The sequence below is a fragment of the Kogia breviceps genome, chromosome 2 (genome assembly GCF_026419965.1).
Source record: "Kogia breviceps isolate mKogBre1 chromosome 2, mKogBre1 haplotype 1, whole genome shotgun sequence".
Classification (NCBI taxonomy): domain Eukaryota; kingdom Metazoa; phylum Chordata; class Mammalia; order Artiodactyla; family Physeteridae; genus Kogia; species Kogia breviceps.
Window position 1 is genome coordinate 70,281,274 of NC_081311.1, and position 26,663 is coordinate 70,307,936.

The following is a 26,663-nucleotide window of genomic DNA, read 5'->3' on the forward strand; positions in this document are numbered from 1 at the left end:
AAAAAAAAAAAAAAAAAAAAGCATCCCCAGAGTTTGTGCTCCTGGAAAGCTTTTTCCTCCTTGTTTGGTAAAGCTCCTTCTCTCTGTTCCTCATCTTTTATATTGTCTAGATACTGTGGTCTCTAAAATGCCTCCTTATGCTAAAAAAGAGCTGAACTGATGGTTTTTGTCCTTTTTAGCCATTTTCAGTTGTGTATCATTTGAATAATTGTCCAAAAGACGTAAATTGCTTAACTTCTCTATGCCTTAGTTTTCTCTTTTGTAAAACCTTACCCAACACATTGTAAGTCCTCAAATTTTAGCTGCTGCTATCATTACTAACGTTATAGACTTGGTGTTTGTGTCCCCCCAAATTCATATGTCTTAACTCCCAATGTGAAGGTATTTGGAGATGGGGTCGTTGGGAGATAATTCGGGTTAGGTGAAGTCATGAGGCTGGGACCCTCATGATTGGACTAGTGCCCTAATAAGAAGAAGACCATCTGTGCTCCCACAAAGAAGAGGTCATGTGAGCACACAGTGAGAAGGCAGCTTGTCTACAGCCAAGGGGAGAGACCTCCTCATAAACAGACCTTGCTCTATTCAGTCTTCCAGCCTCTGGAACTGTGAGAAAATAAGTTTTTATTGTTTATGGTATTTTGTTAAGGCAGCACAAGCAGACTAAGACAGTCATCATTATCAATGATATTATGTTAAATACTATGCATAATTTATCCAAAAGATAGTAGTATATATACTTAATTATATAATGTAATAAGGAACTTTGAAGATGATGGGAATATAATTCTTTTTCATTAGATGTAAAGAACGTAATTGTAACTTAAGCATCTTTGAATAGTTTGCATTTCTTGATGCATCTTGTTGTTCACCAAGTAGTAATAAGACTATTAGGTAAGTAATTATAGAGAAGAGGAGTAAAATGTAGATATTGAAAGCAAGCTTAGTCTCTTTTATTAAACAACATAGATACTGAAAGCAAGCTTGTCTCTTTTATTTTACTATTTGCTATCTTTGTTTGACCCTTTTTCTCATTTTGCCCCCTAGGGATCTAACTTGCAGACTCATTGTGGAAAATCTTAAGGCCATTTTAAGTGTGTGGTTCTTCTACCTTTATGCCACAAAGGAGTCAGCTACCCAGACATCCCTCTCTATTCAAGTGATTTATCACTTGTGGTGTGCATCACCTTGTAGGGACTATGCTGCTGTGTAACTGTGAAGCCTCTTAGAAACTATTGTATTGTTTTCATTGACTCCATCATTTACTAGGTGTTTGACCTTAGGCAACTAATTTCTCTGTATCTCAGTTTCTGCTTTTGAAAAAGTTGATCCTAATAGTGCCTACTTACAGGGTATATGTAATGATTAAATGGCTTAATATATGGACATAGCAGGCTCTATTGAAGTGTTAGCTGTTTTTGTTGTTACTGGTATTGCTTTTATTTCCATCATCAATAATACTGGTTAACTCTGATAGAGGTTTGAATGCCCCTTGGGAAATGAATGATTCTCTGTGATCCCCAGACTATTTTAGAATTTTCAGAACCTAGATTTATATATCACAATGTGTATTGTAATTTTACTTGTGATTGTCATTATAGTAATATATTGTTTTGGTGTGAATATGTATTGGACTCCTCTGTAGAATTGTCCTTACGATTTTAATTTTAGTTCACCATAGCAAATTTAATATAACTACACAGAATATAATACTTGTTTATTAAAATGTTGGATTTTATCATACCTACTAGGATGGCGGTAATAAAAGATTGAAAATAGCAGAAGCCACTTAACATTGTTTCAAACTGTTTATACCTTGGATTATGTCAGACTATTTCTCAGGTTTAATTCTAAATTTACAGTTATTATTTTCTAAGAGCAACCTATTTCTTTAAAATAAATCTTAGATTTATTGATTATTGTTCAACATACTCTTTGTTTAAGCTTGGGCTAGTTCATATGAGTGCCTATTAATTTTGACCCTTTTTAATGTTAATAAAAGTATAAACTTTTGAAGTAACCTAAAATTATGGTTACATTTGTTTACATTTTTTGTAAAGTAAAATTAAAAAGAGACCTAGCTTCCCTATTTTATATAATTTACATGAAATTATTTTCTGTAATATCTTTTTTGTCTTAACTAATAAATGAAGTCACCAAATGATTTTAATTTTGTTTTCACAATTTCTTCCAATAATCTAGAAAACTTATTTTAAATAAGACTCTAAACCAGTAATAATAAAAACGTTACTTTGTTGATTTATTGTATTCCTCTATTTCATTACTTAGTTTAATATAAAATATCTGCTTACAGAATATCTTTTGAAATAAATATGCTTTATTCATTAGAGAGGAAGGTAAACTGATTTAATCTGCTATAATTACCATTTTAATTTGATAATTTAATTTTTAACATGTATGAATTAATAAGCCATAGTTAAACATTTCTGATTTTATAAAGGCATAGGGCATTTTTTTTTTTTTTTTTTCCGATATGCGGGCCTCTCACTGTTGTGGCCTCTCCCGTTGTGGCCTCTCCCGTTGTGGAGCACAGGCTCTGGACGTGCAGGCTCAGTGGCCATGGCTCACAGGCCCAGCCACTCCGCGGCATGTGGGATCTTCCCGGACTGGGGCACGAACCTGTATCCCCTGCATTGGCAGGCAGACTCTCAACCACTGTGCCACCAGGGAAGCCCCATAGGGCATTTTTTAATGTTTTGAGTAAAACATTTACTGTATTACGCTTTAAACCCCATTAATTTACTATCTAGTTACCTACCTCCTTGAGTATTTGGGCAGAGATGACCAGGTTTTGGACCCCCTTGATTTCTTTTTTTGTTTGTTTATAAAAGCTATTTTAAAAGGTTATGTATGTTATTTATATACTTTTTCATATTCTTTTCCATTATGGTTTATCACAGGATATTGAATATAGTTCCTTTTGCTGTATAGTAGGACCTTATTGTTTATCCATCCTATATATAATATTCAGTTTGCATCTGCTAATCTCCCTCTTCTCCCTCCCCCTTGATTTCTTATTACCAAATTATTTATATAAATTTGTAGACAGGTAAATCGTGTGAAAAAACTAGTTTGTTTTTTCCCCTACTGCTATTTTATAGAGAAATATTAAGTACCCCATAATAGATGATTTTATGAACAAAGAAATTGGGAAAAATCTCACAGTATAAACTCTCTTATTATTAATAATGCATAATGAACACTGGCATGTTAAAAGACTTGAGAAGACCTCTGGTAAAATTAGACATTTGTTGCTTTAACTTATTAGTTCATGAACTTTGTGCATGACTTACTTGGCTTCCCTAATGCTTATTTATATACAAAGAAATGATGATTCTATAATATAGATTATATTTTGAGAAATGTTAGTGTAGTCTAACGCTTTTATTTTTAACATTAAAGATTTTTAGGGCTTCCCTGGTGGCGCAGTGGTTGAGAGTCTGCCTGCCAATGCAGGGGATATGGGTTCGTGCCCCAGTCCGGGAAGATCCCACGTGCCGCGGAGCGGCTGCGCCCGTGAGCCATGGCCGCTGAGCCTGCGCGTCCGGAGCCTGTGCTCTGCAATGGGAGAGGCCACAACAGTGAGAGGCCCGCGTACCGCAAAGAAAAAAAATAAAATAAAAAAGATTCTTAGAGTCTTAAGTAGTTTTATCCTGTGGTGGCTGGTTGGTTTTGGCAGAATCAAGCCTGGGAACTCTTCATAGTTCTCACATGACATTATGTAGATCCCCACCCTTCCTTTGCAGTAAATAAAAAAATGAGGCCTGCATTGCACTAAATTGATATAATATCAACATTATTATTATTATTATTATTATTGAAACCATGGTAAAAATAACTAAATTTGTCTTACATCATTTGATTTTACAGCAGAAACAATTGTGTGACTTTGTGACTTCAATTTTCTTTATAAATGTCATTGAATAGAGTATACTGTGAAAGAATAGGGGCTTTTCCTGGTTACTGGTCATTGTTTTATTTTCTAGAAAAATAAGAGATTCACACACACACACAACTGTCTAACTATTTATCTACCTACCTACCTGTCTGTCTACAGTCAAATCTCAAATCCTTTACTGTTGTTCATAATACGGAGGTAGATTGGCTGCATAGCGAAGAAGCAGCAGAATGTCTAGTTTTAGTTTCCTTTTGTCCCCAAGGTCCTAGCAGATTTCCTAAAACTGCCCATGACACTGTCCATGCAAGATAAACTATGAGTTTAGAAAGTTCACTTCAAGCTGAAAGTTTTAATTTTATATCAAGGGCTTTGCATTTGGAAGAATTTACATTGAATATGTCCTTTTAGATAAAGAGATGTTTATAAACCTTGGTTCTTTAGGTTCTGGGCTGAAGTATTTTGTCAACAAGTCCATGAGGGGAAAGCAAAGATAGTGCTAAGGTTTTCCTGAGCCTTATATCAGCTTCAGTTTCCTGGAGTTTCCCAAAACCCATTTATACCACAATTGAGTAATTGAGAATCTTGAAAGATTTAAAGTAGTGGAGAAAGTGGTATAGTTTGAAATATTTTCATAGCACCATTTGGACCTCAGCTCAACCCCTACGGGTGCATTTTTAGAAGAAGCCAACAGAGCTTCTTCTGTGCCTTCATGTAGATAACCATGAACAGAGATTAAATCTTTGAACAATGTATTTCTCTTTCCCAATTCTAATAAGTAAGCATATCTAACTAGCTTCCTAATGGGCAGGAGCACAGATATCTCAAAATCAAATGTATGTTTTAGCAGTTTGCTTCCATGTTTAAAAGTCGCTGACTGCAAGAGGCAGGAGATACGTAATATTTGTTAAGCACTTTGTATGTATGCAGCACTGCAGTGAACACTAAAACAGTTCTGCCCTCAGTGAGCTTGTACCCATCATTTGATTATATACTAATATAAACTGGGGAAAAAAACTGCTTGTAGATATTCAAATGTTTGAATCGAAGTGGAGGTTATAAACATCCTCTAAGAACTTGAACAAGGCCAGAAGAACAAACAGAATTTAAATAAGTGGAAACTGAAACACTTCAGGTGTAAGGGAGCAAAATGATGGGTGAAAAAAAAAAGAACAAGAAGGCCTCCAGCATAACTCATAATGTAATAGGGAGGACAGCTCTGTGAATGTAAAGGATGATGGTGGGGAAAGAAGAGTTGAATGATTGAATGACTTAGCATGGAAGCGTCAGCTTCAGTTTTCCAAATACAGCGCGCGTGTCTTGTTCCTGTTTTGGTGGAAAAGTTTTCAGTCTTTCGTCATTGAGTATGATTTAGCTGTGAGTTTTTCATTATTATCTTCATTAAGTTGAGGTAGTTTCCTTCTATTCCTAGTTTGACTATTTTTATAATGACAGGGTGTTGAGTTTGTCAGATGCTTTTTCTTTGTCAGTTAAGATGATCATGTAGTTTTCTTCATTCTGTTAATGTGGTATATTACATTGATTGATTTTTTCATATGTTGAACCATCCTTGCACTGCCTCCTGTCTTTGTAATTAAAGTTTTATTGGAACAAAGCCAAACTCATTTGTTTACATATTGTATGTGGTTACTTTGATACTACAAAGTCAGAAATTAATTACGACAGAGGCCATATGGTTTGCAAAGCCTAAAATATTTACTATTTGGTCCTCAGAAAACATTTCCTGGCTTCTGCTTCTAGAATCATCAGTATCAACATAGTTCTTTAGTATGTCTTTAGTAGATATTCGCCGGTCTGTACTGACCAATATTGTATAAATTGCTTTTCTTAATAAACTTACAGTTTATCTTCCTGCCATACAATAAATAAGGGTTATAATTTGGCTAAGGAGATGTTAGATAAATAATAATTTTTAAGAGAAATATTAATTTGAATACTGAATTTGTTAATGGCTTTTCTAATTTAACTTCATGGTTTATATTTTAAAATATCACACTCTGCATTGTTTATGGAGTTTATGTTTTCTTTTCCATAGGTGTATGTGGAATTTGATCATCTTGAGTGGGATAAACGAGAGTGGGTTAAAGTTTATGAAGATTTTTCAACCTTCTTGGTGGAATACCACTTAATCTGGGCCAGAAGGAACAACCCTAGCCAGACTCAGGGATCAAAGAGCAAACAGATTCAGTGGCCTGCATTGGTAAGATCTATATTCCTATTTCATTAAGCATTTTCAGTTGTTTGTTTTAAAAGAATAAGAGCTAAATATAATTTTAGATTTATCTTAGTGATTATAGGTTAATATTGCTGAGGAGGCTCCGAAGTATCTGGCAGATATTTCAAAATACTGCTTTCATTTTGTTAAACAATTCTGTGTATCTTTTTGTTAGTACTCTTTCAGCATATTTAGTCCATAAATAGTTTATTCTGTTCAGCTAGGGGAAACATGAATTGACAACTGCTGAGAGACACTTGATTGGTTGGTATGCAGTGTGAAAGAACTGTGTTGAATTAGACTTTGTAGGTTAACGATAAGAGGGTACTTTTTATAAATCATTCAGTAGCATATAATTTTCCTTAGTTCGTTAAATTTTGTCAGAATTGAGTGAGTCATTGTGGATAATAGCAGATATTTAATGTGAAATTACAGTTGACCCTTGAACAACATGGGTTTGAACTGTGGGGTCCACTTATACATGGATTTTTTTCAATAAATATATACCCCTGTACTGTACTGTTTACAGCTGGTTGAATCTGCAGGTGGGAGACCGCAGATATGGAAGGCCAACTAAAATTATATACACATATTTTCAACTGCACGGAGGGTCAGGTCATAACTCCCATTTTGTTTAAGGGTCAACTGGGGATGTTAAGGTAATAAGTAAAATACTTCATATCAGGAGGTATTCCATTTAAGAAAATAGTAGATTTTAATAAATTCTCAATTAGTTTGCAGAGTTTTATAAAAGAAACATACTAACAACAATCTCATTAATTCTGTGGGAAAAAAGCCACATCTCTTTATCCATTGTTATCCCTGTTTTCTGGCAGGGTATTCAGCATTTAATATTTATTCAGTTTGTTTGAATGAAATAATTTTCTTGCATTAATATCAAAGAAATATGTTAAAGCCATTGAAACATTATTTCAGGTATTTGGTATATATATTATCAGGGTAGGTACTTCACATTTTTTCAACATAAATTAACTACTTACAAGGATAGTTTTACTTGCTGATAATTGTAGTGCTTATAAATTTTCTCTTTTAGTTAGTTAACCCTTTAAAAGTCTGAGAAGTTAAGTGGTTAAAAAGCAAAGACAGAGAGGGAAGGAGAGAGATGATGAAATGAATTAATGGCATTTTAAAAAGAAAATATAATATGGAAAGATGAAAGGTGATACTTATGAGTTATAGTTTTGATAGGGTAGTTTGAATACTCTAGGAAAATAAGATAATTTTATCCATGATAGATTTTAAAAAAAATTTGTTGAATGAATATGTTGGATTGTTAATATGAAGTTTTTTAACACCATGACTAGCATGCTTTTTGATTCTCTAAACCTTAACTCAAAAATTGGAAAAAATCTGTAATTATCACATATACATGAATTTTGTATGAAAAGTCTCAAAAGCAGGAAGCAGTAATATCAATAATACCAAAAAGTAAGCCTTAGTATCATAGTTAAAGAATAAACAGAACTTTAGAAAAATCTTTGCCCTTTATTAGAGTTAAAATCAAGGTGAATTCCTAATGTATATTTGTAAATTACTGATTTTGAAGAAAATTTCTATTAGGAAATACTGTTTAATAATTTATCATAATTTTAGAAATTTGTTTCTGTTGAAAATCTTTTAACCTCACAAAACTACTTGAATAAACACCAAACTTCTTTTTAAAATTCAACTTTTTTAAAATATAAAATCAAGTGCGTATTATTAAAAACTTGGAAAGTGCTAAATGGTATAAACTAAAAAATCATAATCATTCTATTTTGGCTTCCAAGGAATATCTAACTTAATTCTTTGACATATTTTCTTATAAAATATATTTCTCTGCCTTTTTTTTTCAAGCACAGAATTAAATAATTTTTTTGAATTGTGGTGCAATGTGCTTAACATAGAATTTTCCATTTTACTTATGTTTAAGTGTGAAGTTCAGTGGCATTAAGTACATTCACATTGTTGTACAATCTCCAGAAATTATTCCATCTTACAAAATGAACTCTGTACCAATTAAACATCAACTCCCCATTTCCCCCCTTTTCCCAGCCCCTAGCAGCCACCATTTTACTTTCTGTCTCCTTGATTTTGACTATTCTGTACCTATATAAGTGGAATCATACAGTATTGTCTTTTTGTGACTGGCTTATTTCACTTAGCACAAGGTCTGCAGTGTTCATCCATGTTGTAGCCTGTGTTAGAATTTCCTTTATATTATAAGGCTGAATGATATTCCATTGTCTGTATGTACCACATCATGTTCAGTCATTTGTCTGTTGGTGTACACTTGTGTTGCTTCTACGTCTTGGCTATTGTGAAGAATACTGCTGTGCTCTTGGGGGTACATATATCTCTTTGAGACCATGCTTTCACTTCTTTGGGGTAAATATTCAGAAGCGTAATTGCTGGATTATATGATAATTCTATCTCTTAATTTTTTTGCAGATACTGTCAGAGCAGCCATACTATTTTACATTCTAGCCAACACTTGCTTTTTTTTTTTCAGTTTTTTGGTAATAGTCATCCTAATGGATGTGAGGTGCTATCTCCTTGTTGTTGTGATTTGCATTTCCCCAATGATTAGTGATGTTGAACATCTTTTCATGTGCTTATTGGCCATTTGTATATCTTCTCTGGAAAAATGATTCTTCAAATTCTTTGACCATTTTTGAATTGGGTTGTTTGTTTTTATGTTGAGTTTTAGGAGTTCTCTGTAGTATTCTGCATATTAATCCCTTATCAGATTTGATCTGCAAAACATTTTCTATCATTCTGTGGGTTGTCTTTTTACTTTGGTGATAATGTCTTTCCATGCACAAAATTTTAAATTTTTCAGTAAGTTAAATTTGTCTATTTTTTCTTTTATTATCTTTGCCTTTGGTGTCATATCCAAGAAATCACTGCCAAATCCAGTGTCTTGAAGTTTTTGTCATATGTGTTCTTCTGAGAGTTTGATTGTTTTAGGCATTATGTGTATGCTGTTGATCCATCTTGAGTTAATTTTTGTATAGGGCATTATATAATGCTCAATTCCATTCCTCTGTATGTGAATACCCAGTTTCCCAGCACCATTTGTTAAAAAGACTGTTCTTTCTCCACTGAATGTTCTTGACACTATTGTCAAAACTTCTTTTACCATATATGTAAGATTTTATTTCTGGGCTCTTTATTCTGTTCCGTTGGTCTCTATGTCTCTCTTTATGCCAGTACCACACTGTTTTGATTTTTGAAGCTTTGTAGGAAGTTTTGAAATCAGGAAGTATAAGTCCCTCAACTTTTTTTATTTTCAAGATAATTTTGGCTGTTTGGTGTCCTTTGAGATTCTATATGAGTTTCAGGATGGATCTTTCTATTTCTGCAAGAAACATGGGGATTTTTGTAGGAATTGCATTGAATGTATAGATCACTTTGGATAGTATTGATCTCTTAATAATAGTAAGCCTTCCAGTCCATGAACACATATCTTTCCATTTATTTATGTCTCTTTTAAATTTTGTTAGCAGTGTTTTATAGTTTCCAGTGTACCAGTGTTTCACCTCTGTGGTTAATTCCTAGGTAACTAATTCTTTTCTATGCTGTTGTATATGGAATTGTTTTGTTAATTTTATTTTCAGATTGTTCATTATTATAGTATAGAAATGCAGTTGACTTCCATGTGCTGATTTTATATCCTTCTGCTTAGCTAACATCCTACTCAATTGTGAAAGAACTGGAAGCTTTTCCAGAAGAGAAGGATGACACTTAGACAAGGGGAAAAAAAGGCATCTAAATTGAAAAAGAAGTAGTAAAATTATTTGTTTGCTGATGGTATGACCTTGTGTGGTCACACACACACACACACACACACTAAAGCTAATAAGGGAATTCAGAAAAGCAGCAGGATACAAAAATCTGTGCTTTCTTTTAATTGTAGTTTTAGCTGAAGCTGCATTAAAATTGTAGGTCCTGGGTCTTTTTTACTTAATGTTTTATCCTATACATTTGTCCTCAATTTTTAAAGGCTGCATATTTGATCCTATAATGATCCGTTTCCCTCATGTTTGGTATTGTAGTTTTTAATTTTTTGTGATTATAAATAGCTGTAATAAATATCATTATTATAAATATGTAAATCTTTGTGTGAATCTATTTTTAAAATTTAGATTCACAGTAGTAGAATCACAAGGGTATGAACTTGAAAACAAGAAAAATCTAAAAATATCCTAATACTCTCCACAAATTATTTGAAAGTTGTACTTACTACTATTGTCCCCAGTGTATGAGTGTTTTCATCTCACCCTGACCCTAACCCCCCAACTGCCCCCCCACCTGTAAGCATTGATTACTTATTTTTAGAACATCTTGTAAAACCCAAACAAACATTGGAAAAGGAGGATTTTTACAGTTTAAGAAGTTTTAAGAAGTGCAGAGGGCTTCCCTGGTGGCGCAGTGGTTGAGAATCCGCCTGCCGATGCAGGAGACACGGGTTCGTGCCCTGGTCTGGGAAGATCCCACATGCCACGGAGCAACTAGGCCCATGAGCCATGGCCTCTAGGCCTGCGCGTCCGGAGCCTGTGCTCCGCAACGGGAGGGGCCACAACAGTGAGAGGCCCGCGTACCGCAAAAAAAAAAAAAAAAAAAAAAAAGTGCAGAATTGAATGTTATTATTTTTATATCTGCTAATTTGATATTTTAAAATACTATTTTATTGTTTTAATTTGCATTTCTTTAATGGGATGAGTACTTTCTCATATTTATTAGGAACTTGTATTTTTGTGAACTGTTTTTTCAATTACTTACTAGGGCTTTGTGTTTTTCTAATATTATGAACTTTAAAAATATTATTACAGATACTGTAACTCTTTGTCCTATCTGTTTCATGGTTTGCTCAGCTAGTTTTATGAGAGAAAGTCTTTTTGAATTGTATGTTTATATTTAAAGAAAGTCTATCTAATGTGATATCTTCCTTAATTCAGATAGTCAGGAAGTGTCTTCCTTTCTTCCTGTTTCCTTTCTTTCTTTGTTTCAGGGGGTTGTAAAAATTAATAGAACAAACAGTTGAAATCAGAATGCATGGTATACTCTAGAAAATAATCATTTTAACTTTCATAAGACTTTGCAAACATTCATTTATGTATAATACATGTGACTAAGAGTCTGTTGTTTTTCTGTTCACTAAAATGAGGCTTATTTAAGGAAATCTACAAGTAGCAGTTATGAAACTCAGAATTTTTAAAGTCATATAGCATAATGAAATACTATACATACAAATTTGAGTTACTTTAGGGATACATATTAGGTAGTAATAGGCTGAAACACACTTGAAAGTTAGTCTTGTTTTTAATTCTCTATAGATTTTTGTAGAGAAGTAAATGTTTGTAATTCTGTGCACCTGATAGTTGCTTTCCTGTTCCTTTGTACTTAAACATATGTTTGTATTATCTTCTTTCCAGTTGTTTCACACCTCGTGTGGTACCTGTTAAATATTACATGTTGGTTATATTATCTAGTCTCCTTCTTATTCTAAGAAATCAGTGGAAACCAGCAATATACCTGCTGGTTTTTGTAATCATGACAGGACAAAAAAAAAAAAAATCCTTTTATCTCATTAACCTATTCTAAAGTTTACTTTAAAAGTTTTTAAATAAATAAAACTTCAATAAAATGTGGGATAGTATAATACCCAGGTTACTTCTCTGGAATTGTCTCATCTTTCTTCCCAGGATATCAATAGCAGAACATGTATTGGAGCACCACATATGTAACATGCTGAAGTGATGTCTTTTTTTTTTTTTTTTTTTTTTTTGGCTTGGTCCTGTAGGATCATGGTACCACCTGAGGCCATTTTGATGATGGAGGCCAAGGTAACTTACATTTTTATGTAAGTTACTTAATATGTTGTTAAATTTTATTTTTTTAATGAAGCAAAATACTCATGAAATCACATTTATCTGCACCAGGGAAAGAAAGTGTTGCATTCATAACTGAAATCAACGAATCACCTACCTAACTGGGTTAGGGCCCTGGCTCCATCTCCTTTAGGAAAAACTTCTGTGGGGAGTGGGGCTTTGACCCTAACCCAGCTGGGCTGTAACACTGCTGCATTTTCTAAGGGGCTGAGTTTTCTACTACTTTTCTGCTGGCCCAGCCTTCCAGATCACCCCATCCAGAATTAATTTTACCATCTGTGCTCCTGTAGAACATTGTTTTTGTACCTTTATTTTAACGACTAGTACATTCTGCTTTGTATTATACCTATTTGTTTACATGTCTGTCTTTCTCCACTAGATTGTAAGTTCTTTGAGGACAGGATCATGTCTTAGTCATCTCTGTATCACCCTAGGACTCTAGCACAGTGCCTTACCCATCTTAGACAGTGAGGAAATGCTTATTTTAAAGTGATAGATTTACTCTATCCCAGCTAGTGAAAAACAACCCCACTGGGAGTTATAGCAAGTTTCCTGGCTATTACTTTATGCTAAGATCAAAGGACAAGAGAGCATCATCAGCCAGTTGTGGTAAAATTGTGTTTGTTAAGTACCAATTTTACATGGCAAGTAGTCAAAAACAAACAATAAAAATGTTTGTAATAGATGCCCTCTTTCTAATCAAATACAAATGTGATTCCTTAAGTTGTCATGGGGGAAAATGAACTTATATCTTCACTGTCTACTAAATATGCCAATCTACAGTAATTTATCTGAATTTCTAGAATGAGTTTTAGGAAGCTTTGACTTCTCCTTCTTCTCAATGCAACTTTTTCTTTGCTAGATTAGTTATTGTGGTTTGACCAGAAATTGCGATCAGATCATAAGCATGTGAACCTTCATCAATATATTTCCTTTAGGCTTTTTGCCTAGTGAAAATACTTTTCGGTTGCTCTCTGTTCTGAAAGAAACCCTCTCAAAGTAGAACAGAATTCTCCTCTCTTTGGGACAAACTTATATTTATGTCTCTTAAATTGCCAAACTTGGGTAGATTATGACTTCAACCAAATTTTACTGAAATGTGAAGATATGCCACATTCCAGATATGAAATGAGCTTTCACATAAATTCATTTAGAGAGTTTTTACATATCTATAGTTGAGTTTTCAGAATTAGAATTTAAGTTTTATAGTTCTTTGTACTTCAATAAATAATGAAATGGTAGTAAAGATAATAAACCTTTGGGATTATTATTTCTCAGGAAGGTAAAGCACTTTAAGAGATCAAATTATATATAGTAAAGTATTAAATTTTTTAAATGACAAAGTCTAATACTGGAAGGGATTCCAGTGAATGAGCATGTCTTTCATTTCTTGTGGGTCATAAAATGACATTTTTTGGGCGGAAAGTATTATTTTGTAAGGACCATAAAGAAGTTTCTACTCTTTGATTCATTAATTCTACTCTTAGGAAATTATCCTTATAAAATAATTCTTTAAAAAGTAAAAATTATAGTCAGTTCAGCCAATGTTTATCAGATACCTAATATGAGCCAGATAGTCCTGCAGATAGAAAAATTAAAGGTATAATGTTACATGCAAGAAGTTGTTCATTAAGTCCTGCTAAAGAAGAAAAAAGAAACAACTTTGATGTCTGAAAATTTGTGAATGGTGTTGAATTAATTTTCTGAGAGATTATGCAGCTTTAAAAATTATAATTATGAATACTTTAGAGAAACATGGACAAATAAAATTTAAGTAAAAAAAAATCTTGATTATAGTGGTATTAAAATTTTGTACTTAGAAAGTATTATAAAGTAATTAAAATTATTCTTTTAGATGGAAGGCATATGTCTGATTATAATGTCTTTTCAATAAAAACAACTATTATTTCCCAAGATATTGGTAATTCTAATGTAATTAGTTTGTTTTGCAGTTTTTATTTTGGAAATAGTTTTCTTCAAATGAATTAGTTTAGTAGTTTGTTTTAGGCTACTGTTGGTATACCTTGACATATGCTTTTTATGTTAATACAGCATTTTTAATATCTATTCTTAATAGTACAAAGAATTAAGACTTTCTGATAAAAATGACAATTGAAACAATGACAGAGTAAAATATAATAAAGATTATTTAAGATTTGTTTTTAATTCAGTCTGAATTACTGTTTACTCATAGATTTACATGGCATGATATGACCTTAGAGATCTTCTAGTCATAGATTCAGAGAATGTAATTGCTGAAAAAGACAACAGAAGCCTAGCAGTCATCTAGGAAGGCAATTTAATATATTAAGAATATAAGCCTTGATGTTGGATTTCCTGGTTCAAATCTCTACTCTGCCCTTTACTTTTAATATCTGGATGAAATTAAATCATTTATTCTCCCTATGTCTCACTGTCTTCATAATAGTAGTACCTACCATGTAGAGTTGTAAAGGTTAAGCAACAAAATATATAAATAAAAACCTCAGAACACTAAGGCCCTACTGTATAACAGGGACTTATATTCAATATCCTGTGATAAACCATAATGGAAAAGAATATTAAAAAGAAAAAAGAATGTCTATATGTATATAACTGAGTCAGTTTGCTGCACAGCAGAGATTGGCACAACATTGTAAATCAACTCTACTTCAATTAAAAATTAAATTTAAAATAACCTTTTGTATAGCACAGCAACGAGTTTAACCAATGTACAGTTTTTAGGTGTAATCCCCACAAGACTGCTTCTCTTACAAGTTTGAGGGTCAGACCTATTCTTCACTTTGATAATTCACTACAAGGACTCATAAAGCTCACTGAAAACTGGGACACTTGTGCCTGTGATTTACTGCAGAGCCAGGATGCAAATTAAAATCAACCAAGGGAAGTGATGTCTAGGGCACAAAGTACAGGAGGGTCTACACGTGGACCATGAAATTCATAGATAGCGTTATCTCCTTCTGGCCACAAAGTGTGACAATTGCAGAGTATTGCCAACCAGAGAAGCTCCCTCGAGCCTTTGCTGTCCATAGTTTTCATTGGAGCTTAAGCACATACTGTCTGCATATCAGAGCTTTAGTCTCTATTTCTTTCTGGAGATCAGACTAATACCTTTAGTTATCACTTACTCTGGAAGTTGAAACTGATATTGAAGTATCCAGAGTCCTCATCATAAATTAATTGTTGGACAGTCCAGTGGCCAAAGCCCTGAAGCAAACAAAGACACTTACCACAGGCGCCTAAAGATCACCTCCCAGTAGCTGAAATCCAGGCCAGACCTCTCTTTGGGTAGGTAGGGTTGCTTCTTCACTGGACAGGCCACCCCCATAGCCTTTAGCCTATTCTGTCTGGCAAAACAGTCATATTTGTCTAGACATTTGCATTTATATGACAGTCACAGTAATCGTTATAGTATGAACATACCCTACATTTGGAAGTGCCAGTGTGGAGTAGGGATAGATTTAAAGAAACTGCAAATCTGATTTGTAAAGCTATTACATACGTTTTCATATTCTTGTAGTAATTTATTATTTATTTCCCCTCATGATCTACCACTATTTGTACCTTATTATAAACTTGTACAGAACTATTTAGTATAGAAATTAGCTGATGGTTAGCTAAATCTAGTTATTCCCCAGACCATTCTTTTTCTATCAGTATTACATTCTGAGAAGGTTCAATTTTCTGATACATTTAATTTTCAATATTATTATAAGACTTACATAAGGTAATTGAATCTTACAGTGACAGTGTTATGTCATATCGTAGTACGGTCATAAGACAGTTCAGTTTCACTAAAGAACGATCAGTCAGTATTGCAGAGGAATTTGCTATGCTTCTAACAGAATTGAATCTTGCCCATATATCAGATATTATTATGGACAGGTTTAGTTAACGATTGGCCCTTTCTCATTTTTTTCTGGATTCTAAGTCAGTTTAGAACAAAGTCAATCACCCTGTCTTTACTGAGCCTTAGCAGCTAAGATGGAGGGCCATTTTCCCAAGGCTATTTTGACTTCAACCTGTCAATAAGACCTTTTGGGTCAGAGTACAAGTCCTTTCCCAGTGCTGGTGCCTAGCATTATTTGTTGAGTCTGCCTGACCCATTTCACTAAAACCTCATTATTTTCATAGGCTGATTGCCATCCCTTGCCTTCCTCCTGGAAGAGACCTCCCTCTAATCTCCTTATTCTAGTTAGTAAATCTTTTTCTTCCTAAGCTTGGCCAGGTGTCAGGATCTGCCCCAATATCTCCCTGACTTTCTTTTTAACTGTTACAGATAACAAGAATCAAGAGATTATACAGTTAGCTCATTTAAAAAATTTTACATTTATTTATGTATCCAGTGAGCCAGATCTCTGCGAGTTGGATCCATCATTTCTAAATTTTACTGGTAACTTCCACCTCTGCTAACTGATCATTGTACAGCTACAGTTCCATGCCATGGGTGGCCACAGGGCCACCCGGGAGTCAAAAGGTTTGTCCTCCACCATCCTCTCATTCTTTTCCCAAACTACATATTTGAGGTGGTTAGCATTTGTTGCACAAATCCCACTTCTGACACTAACTCACTAAGCTCAGCCAGTTGTACAATTTGAGCAAACAGTCTCCACAAAATAGCCCTTCTGACACCATTGCAAGTTCAAGGCTTTTGAAAACCACCCTCAGGTTCAATTAATTAGCTGGAGGGACTCACAGAACTCACTGGAAACTGTTATGCTCAAGCCTATAGTTTGTTACAGAGAAAAGATACAAATTGAAATCAGTCAAAGGTACAGACTCCCATAGGAGTCTAGACGTGGAGCTCTCCTGATCATCTTCTTTTTGTGGAGTCATGGACAGTGTTATCTCTTCCTGGCCACAATGTATGACAGTATGCATAGATTATTGTCAAACAGGAAAAGCTAAGTCAAGCCTTTGGTTTTGATTGTTTTTATTGGGGCTTGATCACAAACTATTCACATGGCTGACTTTTAGTCTCTAGCCCCTCCCAGACTGTCAGACTAATATCTTTAGTTATCATTTCCTTTGGAGGTCACAGGTGATAATGTATGGCTCAGAGCCCCATCATAGGTCACAGTGAATTATTTTTTGGATATAATTTATTAAAAATCTTTATATCCTAAAATTATTTTGGAATCTTTTTCTTGATTACTTGACCTTGCTATTATAACTATTTCCCATATCTCTGTCTTTTTTGTTATGCTTGGAATTGCTAGGGATTTTTATTTTGTTGCTGTTATAATTCATAGCAGCCAAAAGCAGCTAGCCACATAAAATAAAGGTAGATATTGTTGGTTCCATTTTCTTCTTGTCCAGAAATATGGTTGCCTGTCTACCATATGTTCTCATTTGAGAAATTATTTTCAGTTCTTGTGGGGAAGAACTCTGCTTTGGTGTTGAGTTTTAAATGCTTGCCTCTTTACAAAAGTAGCTTCTCTTTCACTGTATAAATACTTTTAAAATTTATAAATGGTTACAAGTAACTTAAAGTGCAGCAGCATTATATATATGTCACATGGTAATTTCATTCGTTCAGTAAATATTTTTTAACATTTACTGTGTGCTGAGCATTATATAAGTACTGTAAATCCAACAAGTATTGTCCTTGCTGTCTGACACATAATTATTTAAATGCAACTGTGAAGAGTTCTATGAAAAATACAGATCTCCCTTGATACTGTTGTAAAGCATATTTATACTTCCATTTGAAAAAATATGATGTAAATTTTCTTACATGTAATAATATAAATAATATAACATCATTAGGTTTCTGAGGGCTTACCAAGTTCCAGGCATTTTTCCCGGTGTTTTTGTATCATCCCTTTGAGAGTGATATTTTTATTATCCCTGTTTTACAGATAGGCAAACTTGAGACATGGTATAGTTAAGTTTCTGAGGAAAGAAGTAACTGTATTGAAAAGTTTAAATAATTATGTAAGATTAAAAGTGATAATCTTTTCTCATTCTCTTTCATGTATTTCCCATAGGTATCCCTAGTTAACAGATTATTATATGTCCTTTTAGAATTCCCCACTTTTCCTCCCTTCTCGGTAAATATGCAAATATTCCCCAAAAGTCTTGTTTTAAAACTAAATAGATAAATTACTATGCATGTACTGCTTTATGAATTAAACGTGATTTTGATATCTTAGTTGCAAAGTTGAAATGGATATGTGAACCATGAAAGATAGGCAAACCATTGTAGCATTTTGTAAACTGGGTAAACCCAAAGATAATTGTGCTAATCTTGGGGCACCCCTAGGGATTTCAAAGAATATAAGAATGATTTCCAAGGTCTTTTCTATTCTTCAGGAGGATTTGAAGGTAAGGTGTATCAAAGTAATTCACTTTCACAGAGAAGAAAAGGAGGGCTACCTTTTTGGGTGAAAAAATAATTACAGATTAAGAAATGTTTTTATCATTTTGAATGTCTGTCTCCTACTTTTAATTGAGTAATGCCAGGAAATCTCTGGTATTCTCTCCCCACCCCACCCAGTATTCCGACATATAGTGTGTTTGCGGACAAAGTTTATCCTTTATAATCTATGAAGTAGTGGTCAATAATATATATGTAGTGGTGGTAGATATGGATTTGGATGAAGTCTTTTGCAGTCCTTTTCTTACTGTGATGCAGCACTGCTATGTACTGATATATAGATTGTGTAACCCTAATACTGTTATAATTTTAAATTTAAAATGCTATTTAAGCCTAGTTTTTCCTCTCCTCATTGGAGTACAAGGAGTCCATTTAAATATAGCATATCTGAAGAACATTTGAGTAATTTTGGAACACCAGATGAATTTTATTTTGGAAAAACAGTGATGCATGTAGTCTGCTATTTCAGCTTAATTATGGTGTTACGGAGCTTTAAATCAGCTTGTCTTAAAACTTCATCATTGTGTAGTCCAAATATCTGCTTGACTCCTGACTTGGTACCCCTCTCATCATTACATATTATCTAAAATTAACGCACGTGAGCAGTGTCTTCTTTTTCTTCTTCTTTTTTTTTTTAAATTTTGCAGTACACGGGCTTCTCACTGTTGTGGCCTCTCCCGTTGGGGAGCACAGGCTCCGGACGCGCAGGCTCAGCGGCCATGGCTTACGGGCCCAGCCGCTCCGCGGCATGTGGGATCTTCTCGGACCGGGGCATGAACCCGTGTCCCCTGCATCAGCAGGTGGACTCTCAACCGCTGCGCCACCAGGGAAGCCCTAGTGTCTTTTTTTAATAAATACCTAGAGAAGACAACACAGAACACAGTATAAAACTTCTATAAAATCTTTGCGTCTTTCTCTTGAACCAAGAGCTACTCTCATACAACTGTCCCTCAAAAAATTTTTTTGCTTACTGCTCAACCTTTGACCTTTCTTTGTTCATCCACAAACTGCCTGAATCTTTCTCTTGCAAGAGAAGCTTTATACCCTTTCTTATGTAAATAAATTTCTCACGTAAATAAAAAACCTCTGTTTCAGGGTTTTTATAAATGGTATGAAAGCATAAACAGTTCTGTATAATGGTTGTGGTGGTGGTTACATGAATCTTGCACATAGGATAAAATTGAATAGATTGGGTGCACACACACAACTATGAGTGCATGTAAAACTGGTGAAATGAGATTTGTAGTTTGTACCAATATCAGTTTCCTGGTTTTGACATTATGCTATATAGTTCTATAAGATATTACTGATAAAAGAAACTAGGTGACTTTTTTGCAATGTCCTGTGTAGGTGTAATTATTGCAAAATAAAAAGAAAAAAAAAGTAGGTCATAACACATATGAGAGAAATTTGAGAAACACTTTCTTTTTACTTTTTTTTAAAACAAAGCCTCCATTCTCCTCAACAATAACAATAAATGTTAGGCATTTATTTTTTAATTAAAGTAGATTAAATTTTTTTTTTTTTTTCCGGTACACGGGCTTCTCACTGTTGTGGCTTCTCCCGTTGCGGAGCATAGGCTCCAGACGTGCAGGCTCAGTGACCATGGCTCACGGGCCTAGCCGCTCCGCGGCATGTGGGATCTTCCCAGGCTGGGGCATGAACCTGTGTCACCTGCATCAGCAGGCAGACTCTCAACCACTGCGCCACCAGGGAAGCCCAAAAGTAGATTAAATTTTTAAAAAGTAATATAAAGGTTATTGATTAACACAAATAGCCAAAAGATTAGGAAATGATAAAAATTGTAGAATAAACTAAAGAAATTGAAAATTCAAATAGAAAATACTCTGAGCAGTAAAGGTAAAAGAAAGTAAATGTAAAAGTTAGCTAAAATAGTAAACTTTTTTTCAGAAATAGAAGAAAGTGAAAAAATATACAAGTTCATATAAAAGTCCCTGTGTAGCATGTTCATCTCAATTGTAATAAATAAAATAAAAACATAACATCATTAATTTCAGAGATTTAAAAAATGATATAAAAATGAAAAAATGGTTAAAATAAAGAAATGGTTAATATAAGGAGGCTCCAGCTAGTTGGACACAGTAAATAATATAATACAATTAGAAATTTAAAAATTAGAGAAAACATGTCAAAACAATGAAAAAACTTGAACAGTTTGAGGTCAAGGAAATGAAACATGTAAAATTTCATTGGCGTTACAGAAAAAAAAGACATCTGGTGACCACCTTTCTCTTATCTCTCACTTAGTGATATGAGGGAAATTCATTGATGGGACAGTGAATTCATAATGACCTTCTTTAAATCATTTATTGAAGTTGTGGCTAACTTGTACTTATTTTTACAGTTAAGTGCCTGATTACTATAAAAATGATAAATTGGTAATGGTTTTAAAAAGACTTCCGAATGTTCTTTGGTTCTCAAAAAGTGTCAATCAGTTATTATGAATACATTTTCCAAATGAAAATCTAATTTTCACCTGCTTTGCATAGAGTCCATCACTGTCTTCTCATCTTAAGAAAAAGACCAAACATCCATTTGTAAGACTTTGCATGATCTTGCCCTTCTAGCTGTATGAACCACCCACACATCTCCACCCCCTGTTGCCCCATTGTTCTTCATAGCCCATCCCTGTAATTTTCTTTGAATTCTTAAAAAATACCTATGGCGAGCTGCGTCTGACCAGCAGAATAACAGTCGCCACACGCTAGATTCTTCTCGTATCACACTTTATTGGAGTACAGCTTGGTTAGAGAAAGATGGAAGGAAGACCCCGCAGCCTTAGCGGCAGCTGCCTATATAAGGTTCGGGGTACTGTGCAAGTCTCTGATTGGTTCATATCGAAGGCATAATTACACGTCGCCTTCGGACTGGTTACTGCTCTAAAACCTTGTTAGCATATCTCAACGCATGCGCACTGGCTACAGGATGGATGACTCAGCTTTTTCTACCCTGCTTTGCGGCAACGCTTTGCCGCGCCCCACAAATACCATATTTTCTCCTGCCTTGGCACATTCTGTTCTCTCAGCTTAGAACACTTTCCCGGTTAATTTATACCTCAAATATTACTTCATTTCTTCGTGGAAGGCCTCTCTAAACTCATGGTCTAAATTGAGGAAAGTACTTAGTAAATTTTCCTTATTTCATTTATCACAGTTATAATTTTACATATTTTATGTGATTATTTGATGAATGTCAGCCTGCTGGTAGATTGTATACCCCATGGAGGCAGGACCTTGCTTGTTTTTGTTCAGCATTGCAATCCCTCTCCTTCATTAGTGAAACACTGAATTAGACTTAACACTTCATCGCACTCTCCTCTTTATTTTTGACTGTTTTATTGCTTTGTCTCTGTGCTGTATTTCCTCTGACCTGTCTTCTAGTTCACTTACTCTTTTCAATGGTATTTAATAAGCTTTTATTCATCCATTGCTTTTTCAAAAATTTTCAATGAATCTATTTTCTTATACCTAGAAGTTTTTTTGATTCTTTTCCAATTCTGCTTGCCCTTTTTATAAAAAAATTCTGTTTTCTATACATATTTCTAAAGTTGTCTTTTATTTCTTTAAACATACATTACTTGTAATTATTCTGTTAACCTGTGTCTGTTAATTTTCACGTCTTAAAGTTTTTCCTGTTTTGCTGTCTCTGCTGGTTCTCAGCCATGCTACCTAGTGTTTAGTTAATTTTTAACTCTCCACTCCCCCCTTACCAGGGGAAGGTGGTTGGGGGATTTTTGTGAGAATATTGTTAGGCCTAGAATGAAGGTAGATTTCTCTAGAGAGGATTCAGTCTGCCATATATCTGGGGTGACACCATCATGATGGTCTTAGATCACTTTAAATTCAAAGCTTAAAGTTTTTTTGTATCACTAAGGTAATGTGAATGAATCCATGTGAGGGCTGATTTGTGGTTACAACTTCAAAGGAATTTTTAAAAATTGTATTTGCTCACTACCAACCCAGCTTGCTTTGCAGACCCAAGAAAGTGGAAAGAATCGGGTAGGTTTACTCTTATCTTAAGGTGTGATTTGTTAGCCGTTTGTGGTTCCAGATTACTGTGGGTGAGTCTCTTGCTAACCTTCACTCTTTGAGCAGACTATGGCTTTTGCATTGTTACTGTTTCCCCCAAATCTCTATAAACTTCAGCTCAAGTGTGCCCCCATTCAGCAAATGCTCTCAGGGTAAGAGTCTCTATGCAGGTCCTGTTTTTTAATATGATGATTTAGAAGTAAGTGAAATTAATGTTTTCTAGGAATTGCAGACCTAAAGTTAGTGTTGTACTAATTTAATCCATGTTTTCAAATTATTCACATGTAGATTGTAATTGGTCATGAGTTTTAAAATTGTTTGCTCATATAGATCCCTTCAATTCATGTCATGTGTTGGTACTACTTCTATGCTAAACTTATATGACTTTGAAAATGAAAAAAGTTGTTTTAAAAAATTGTTGATATATTAATCATGAGTAAAATGGTAGAATGACTTTCAAGTTAATAGAAAGGTTTTAAAATACATGAAAAAGAAACAAGAAAGCACTTAGTATGTACTTTTCAAAGTTACAGGAAAGATTTAAGTCTTCATTTGTGAAATAACATTGAAACAAGTGGGGAGATCTTTTCAAATAAATAATAAGTAAAAATATTTTTATTCTTTTTGCATAATTTTATAGGTAGAAGTTTTTATTACATTACGGGATGCTTAGGATGTAGAAATAATAAGTACTTTCCTCTCTAGTTATAAGCTGGATTGCCTATAACATTAAGGGTTTTTAAAACCCTAAATTTCTAAATAGTATGTTTATTTAGAGACTGTTTACTTACCATCAATTCTTACTGCCTGAAATCTGTGAATTATTCTTTCAGTGAATTTAGGATGTTATTAAAACTATTACCCTTCCCTCATACCTCCCACAATGCTATATTCTCTCTATACCTAACTGCTTATGCTTAGCACTTCCAAAAAATACCACAGTTTAATGTCTCTGTTCTTTTGTTCATGCTTTTTCCTTACCTATAAAGTCTTTTCAGTTTATTAAATCCCTACAAATCCAGAGTAACTCATATACCGCCTTCATTTTAAGAATTCCATTGATTGCAATCAGAGAATCCTCTTTGTAAGTACATATAAGACTTCTATAAAAACATTCAACATTTCTGTGAGTCCTTGCATTCTAGTCATTGCTGTATGTGCTTGCCTTCCCTACTTTTCTTTGAGCACTTGGAGTGTAAGAATTGATCATGCTTTATTTTTATTTTTGATTTCTCTTTCCCCAAGAGATTCCCTTAGAGAGGTATCTCTGTCCCCAAGGTACTAGAGCATAGTATCTTGAACATCATTCACATATAGTATGTGACAACACAAAAGCATTATTGATAACTTTTTACTTCATACCAGGCACCTTTAAAAGTATCATCTAATTAAATCTTTACAACATTCTTATCATCTGCATTTTGCAGGTGAGGTAACTGAAGCTTATGAGGCAAGCAACTTGTCTGTGGATCTACAGCTTGCGAATGGGAGACCTGGGACTAAAACATAGGCTATCCTCACCCAAGGTCCTTATATTTAACCTTGTAAACTATTTGTAGAAATGTATCATACTTATGGATTATATAAAGCATTTTGTTAGTCATGTTGTGAACTCTGGACTAGTCTTAAACAACTAGGACATCTCCATAGTCTCATGGTGTGAGGAGATGACACAAATTCTCATCACTGACCCAATGAAACCTGCTTTAGCATATGTCTCTTGATGAAATGCCGAGACTTTTTTGGTACCTTGATGACACTTGAATGTTTTCTTAACATTATTATTGGTAAGCAATCTTTGGGTTGCTTTGCTTTAAAAATGGATTATACTTAGTAGGCTTTGGGTCTTAATTTTCTTTTTGATAAGCCTTTAAATATTTGTTTTTACTACAGTGAGTTCAGGATAAATGTCTTGGGCTCATATTAACGAATACAGTTTTCTTATGAAAGTTTTTTTTCTTTTTTAAACAAAAAGATATAAATTTGAAGGTGACAAGAATCCAGGCTACATTATAGCTTAGAGAATAAAATGTTTTCTGTTTCCATCCCCTGTTTGAATTTGCAAGCAGAAAAAGAATTGCATGGCACAGTTTCTGGGTTTTTAATGTTCCTAGGACTTTCTTATGCTGCTTTATACCAGGAGTTGAGAAATGCTTATGTTATTGTCCATTTATGGAATATATTTTCTCTATTCAGTTGTATGTTTTTAGCCCCTCCACCTAAATAGCTACTATGCTGAAAATGGAGGTTCTTGACTTAAATTAGGTAACTTGTTCATTTGCATATTAATTATGGGCAGGTTAAGCTTAAGCCTTAGAGTTGCCATACTTTAAAGAGGCCATTTGGGATCTCACTGAGGTTAATGTTTTACTGGAGATAGGCAAGCAACCTCAGCTAACTCCCAGTAAGTCTCGTTTCTCATTTACAGTTGTGTAAATCATTAACATTTTCTTAATATAGTTTCACATCAGCACTGCTGACAACCTTGAAACCTAAATCTGTGAGTGTGTGTATAACACTTAAATGTAGGACTTTTATTTAGCCGTATATCTGGCATTTTGTCTTTGTTCTTACTTTAAAGGTAATAATAATTTTAAATAATATTATCTCATTAGGTGAAAACAAGATGTAAGGTTATAAATGTAGTTTTATATTGGTTTTTGTTTTTTCAAAATAAGTATAAGGTAGGTGAGAAAAATCAATACATAATGTTTGTATCTACTTATATGCACTTAAAGTAAACCAGTAATCCTGGTTACCTTCATTTGTATGTTTCAGATGAGGGTATTTGGAGTATAGATACAGGAAGGGAGAGAAAAAGGGATGGAATTTCCTCTGAATATTGTCTTATGTATTTTGAGAACCATTGGAATGTATGGTCTATTAAAAGATTTTTTCAATCTGCTTACTCATTGGCCTCTATGCCTTTCCATAACTACAGTTAAGGAAACTCATTTCCTTTGTTTCTGATTGAATGTTCATATATGAAAAAAAAGAATCAGAGATTAGATTGTAAAATGTATCTATATATTTGTATAAAAATTTATTTTTCATTTTTTTACCTTTATTCCATCCTGTGGAATAGTAAAAGTTTGTTGAAAATGGCACCCTTCAGGGGCCAACTTTACTTTTAATGTGAAAATACTGTTGGCATGCCATATCATGTAGGAGCACCTAGATCCAGACATTTTTAAACTCCTTCTTTTCCCCAAAACTGAAGTTTTCATTAGCCAATGAATTTTTTTTAATACTTTAAGAAATTTATTTATCTTTTTTTTTTTTGGCTGTGTTGAGTCTTGGTTGCTGCATGCAGGCTTTCTCTAGTTTAGGTGAGTGGGGGCTACTCTTCATTGTGGTGTGCAGGCTTCTCGCTGCAGTGGTTTCTCTTGTTGCGGAGCACAGGCTCTAGGCACGTGGGCTTCAGTAGTTGTGACATGTGGGCTCAGTAGTTGTGGCTCGCGGGGTCTAGAGCTCAGGCTCAGTAGCTGTGGTGCACGGCCTTAGTTGCTCTGCAGCATGTGGGATCTTACCGGATCAGGGCTTGAACCCATGTCCCCTGCATTGGCAGGCAGATTCTTAACCACTGTGCCACCAGGGAAGCCTTGAATTTCAAACTAGTTTTTTTTTGGCGTTACGTGTGCCTCTCACTGTTACGGCCTCTCCCCGTTGCGGAGCACAGGCTCTGGACGCGCAGGCTCAGCGGCCATGGCTCATTGGCCCAGCCGCTCCGCGGCATTTGGGATCTTCCCGGACCGGGGCACGAACCCGTGTCCCCTGCGTCGGCAAGCGGACTCTCAATCACTGCGCCACCAGGGAAGCCCTAAACTAGTTTTTAAAATGACATTTTAATTGAGCCAAATTATGGTATGAAGGAGAAGGGGTAATACACTGTGATGCTGATTGATACTCTAGGGTAATTTAAAATAGTAGCAAAGTAGGAGGAAATACAAACAGACTATTGTTTATCATAGGCTAAGTGCCTTCTCTTAATTGATTTTTCTTTTGGCCTTATTTTAGTTTTTTTTTTTTTTTCCCAGCTACTCAGAGAAATTTTATAAGTGGTATCTAATCCTACTTTTAAAAATTGCTTTTATTTCCTGATTATAAAAGTTACAAATGTTCATTCCAGGATTTTTGACAGACATAGAGAGTTGTAAGGACTAAAATATAGAAGTCATCCTTAATATTTGGC

At 34.4% G+C, this 26,663-nt stretch overlaps 1 protein-coding gene across 9 annotated transcripts in view; it reads left to right on the plus strand.

Moving 5' to 3' along the window:
• JMJD1C (jumonji domain containing 1C) overlaps positions 1 to 26,663 on the plus strand; it is a 315,663-nt gene that overhangs the window by 129,723 nt on the left and 159,277 nt on the right. For all 9 annotated transcript variants that reach the window (XR_010838961.1, XM_059055378.2, XM_067025528.1 and 6 more), the window contains one exon: positions 5,970 to 6,134. Coding sequence is in view for 6 of the 9 variants with exons in the window: in XM_067025530.1 (XP_066881631.1) it covers positions 5,970 to 6,134 (165 nt within the window). In the remaining 3 variants the exon portion in view is untranslated. The remainder of the gene's footprint in view (positions 1 to 5,969; positions 6,135 to 26,663) is intronic.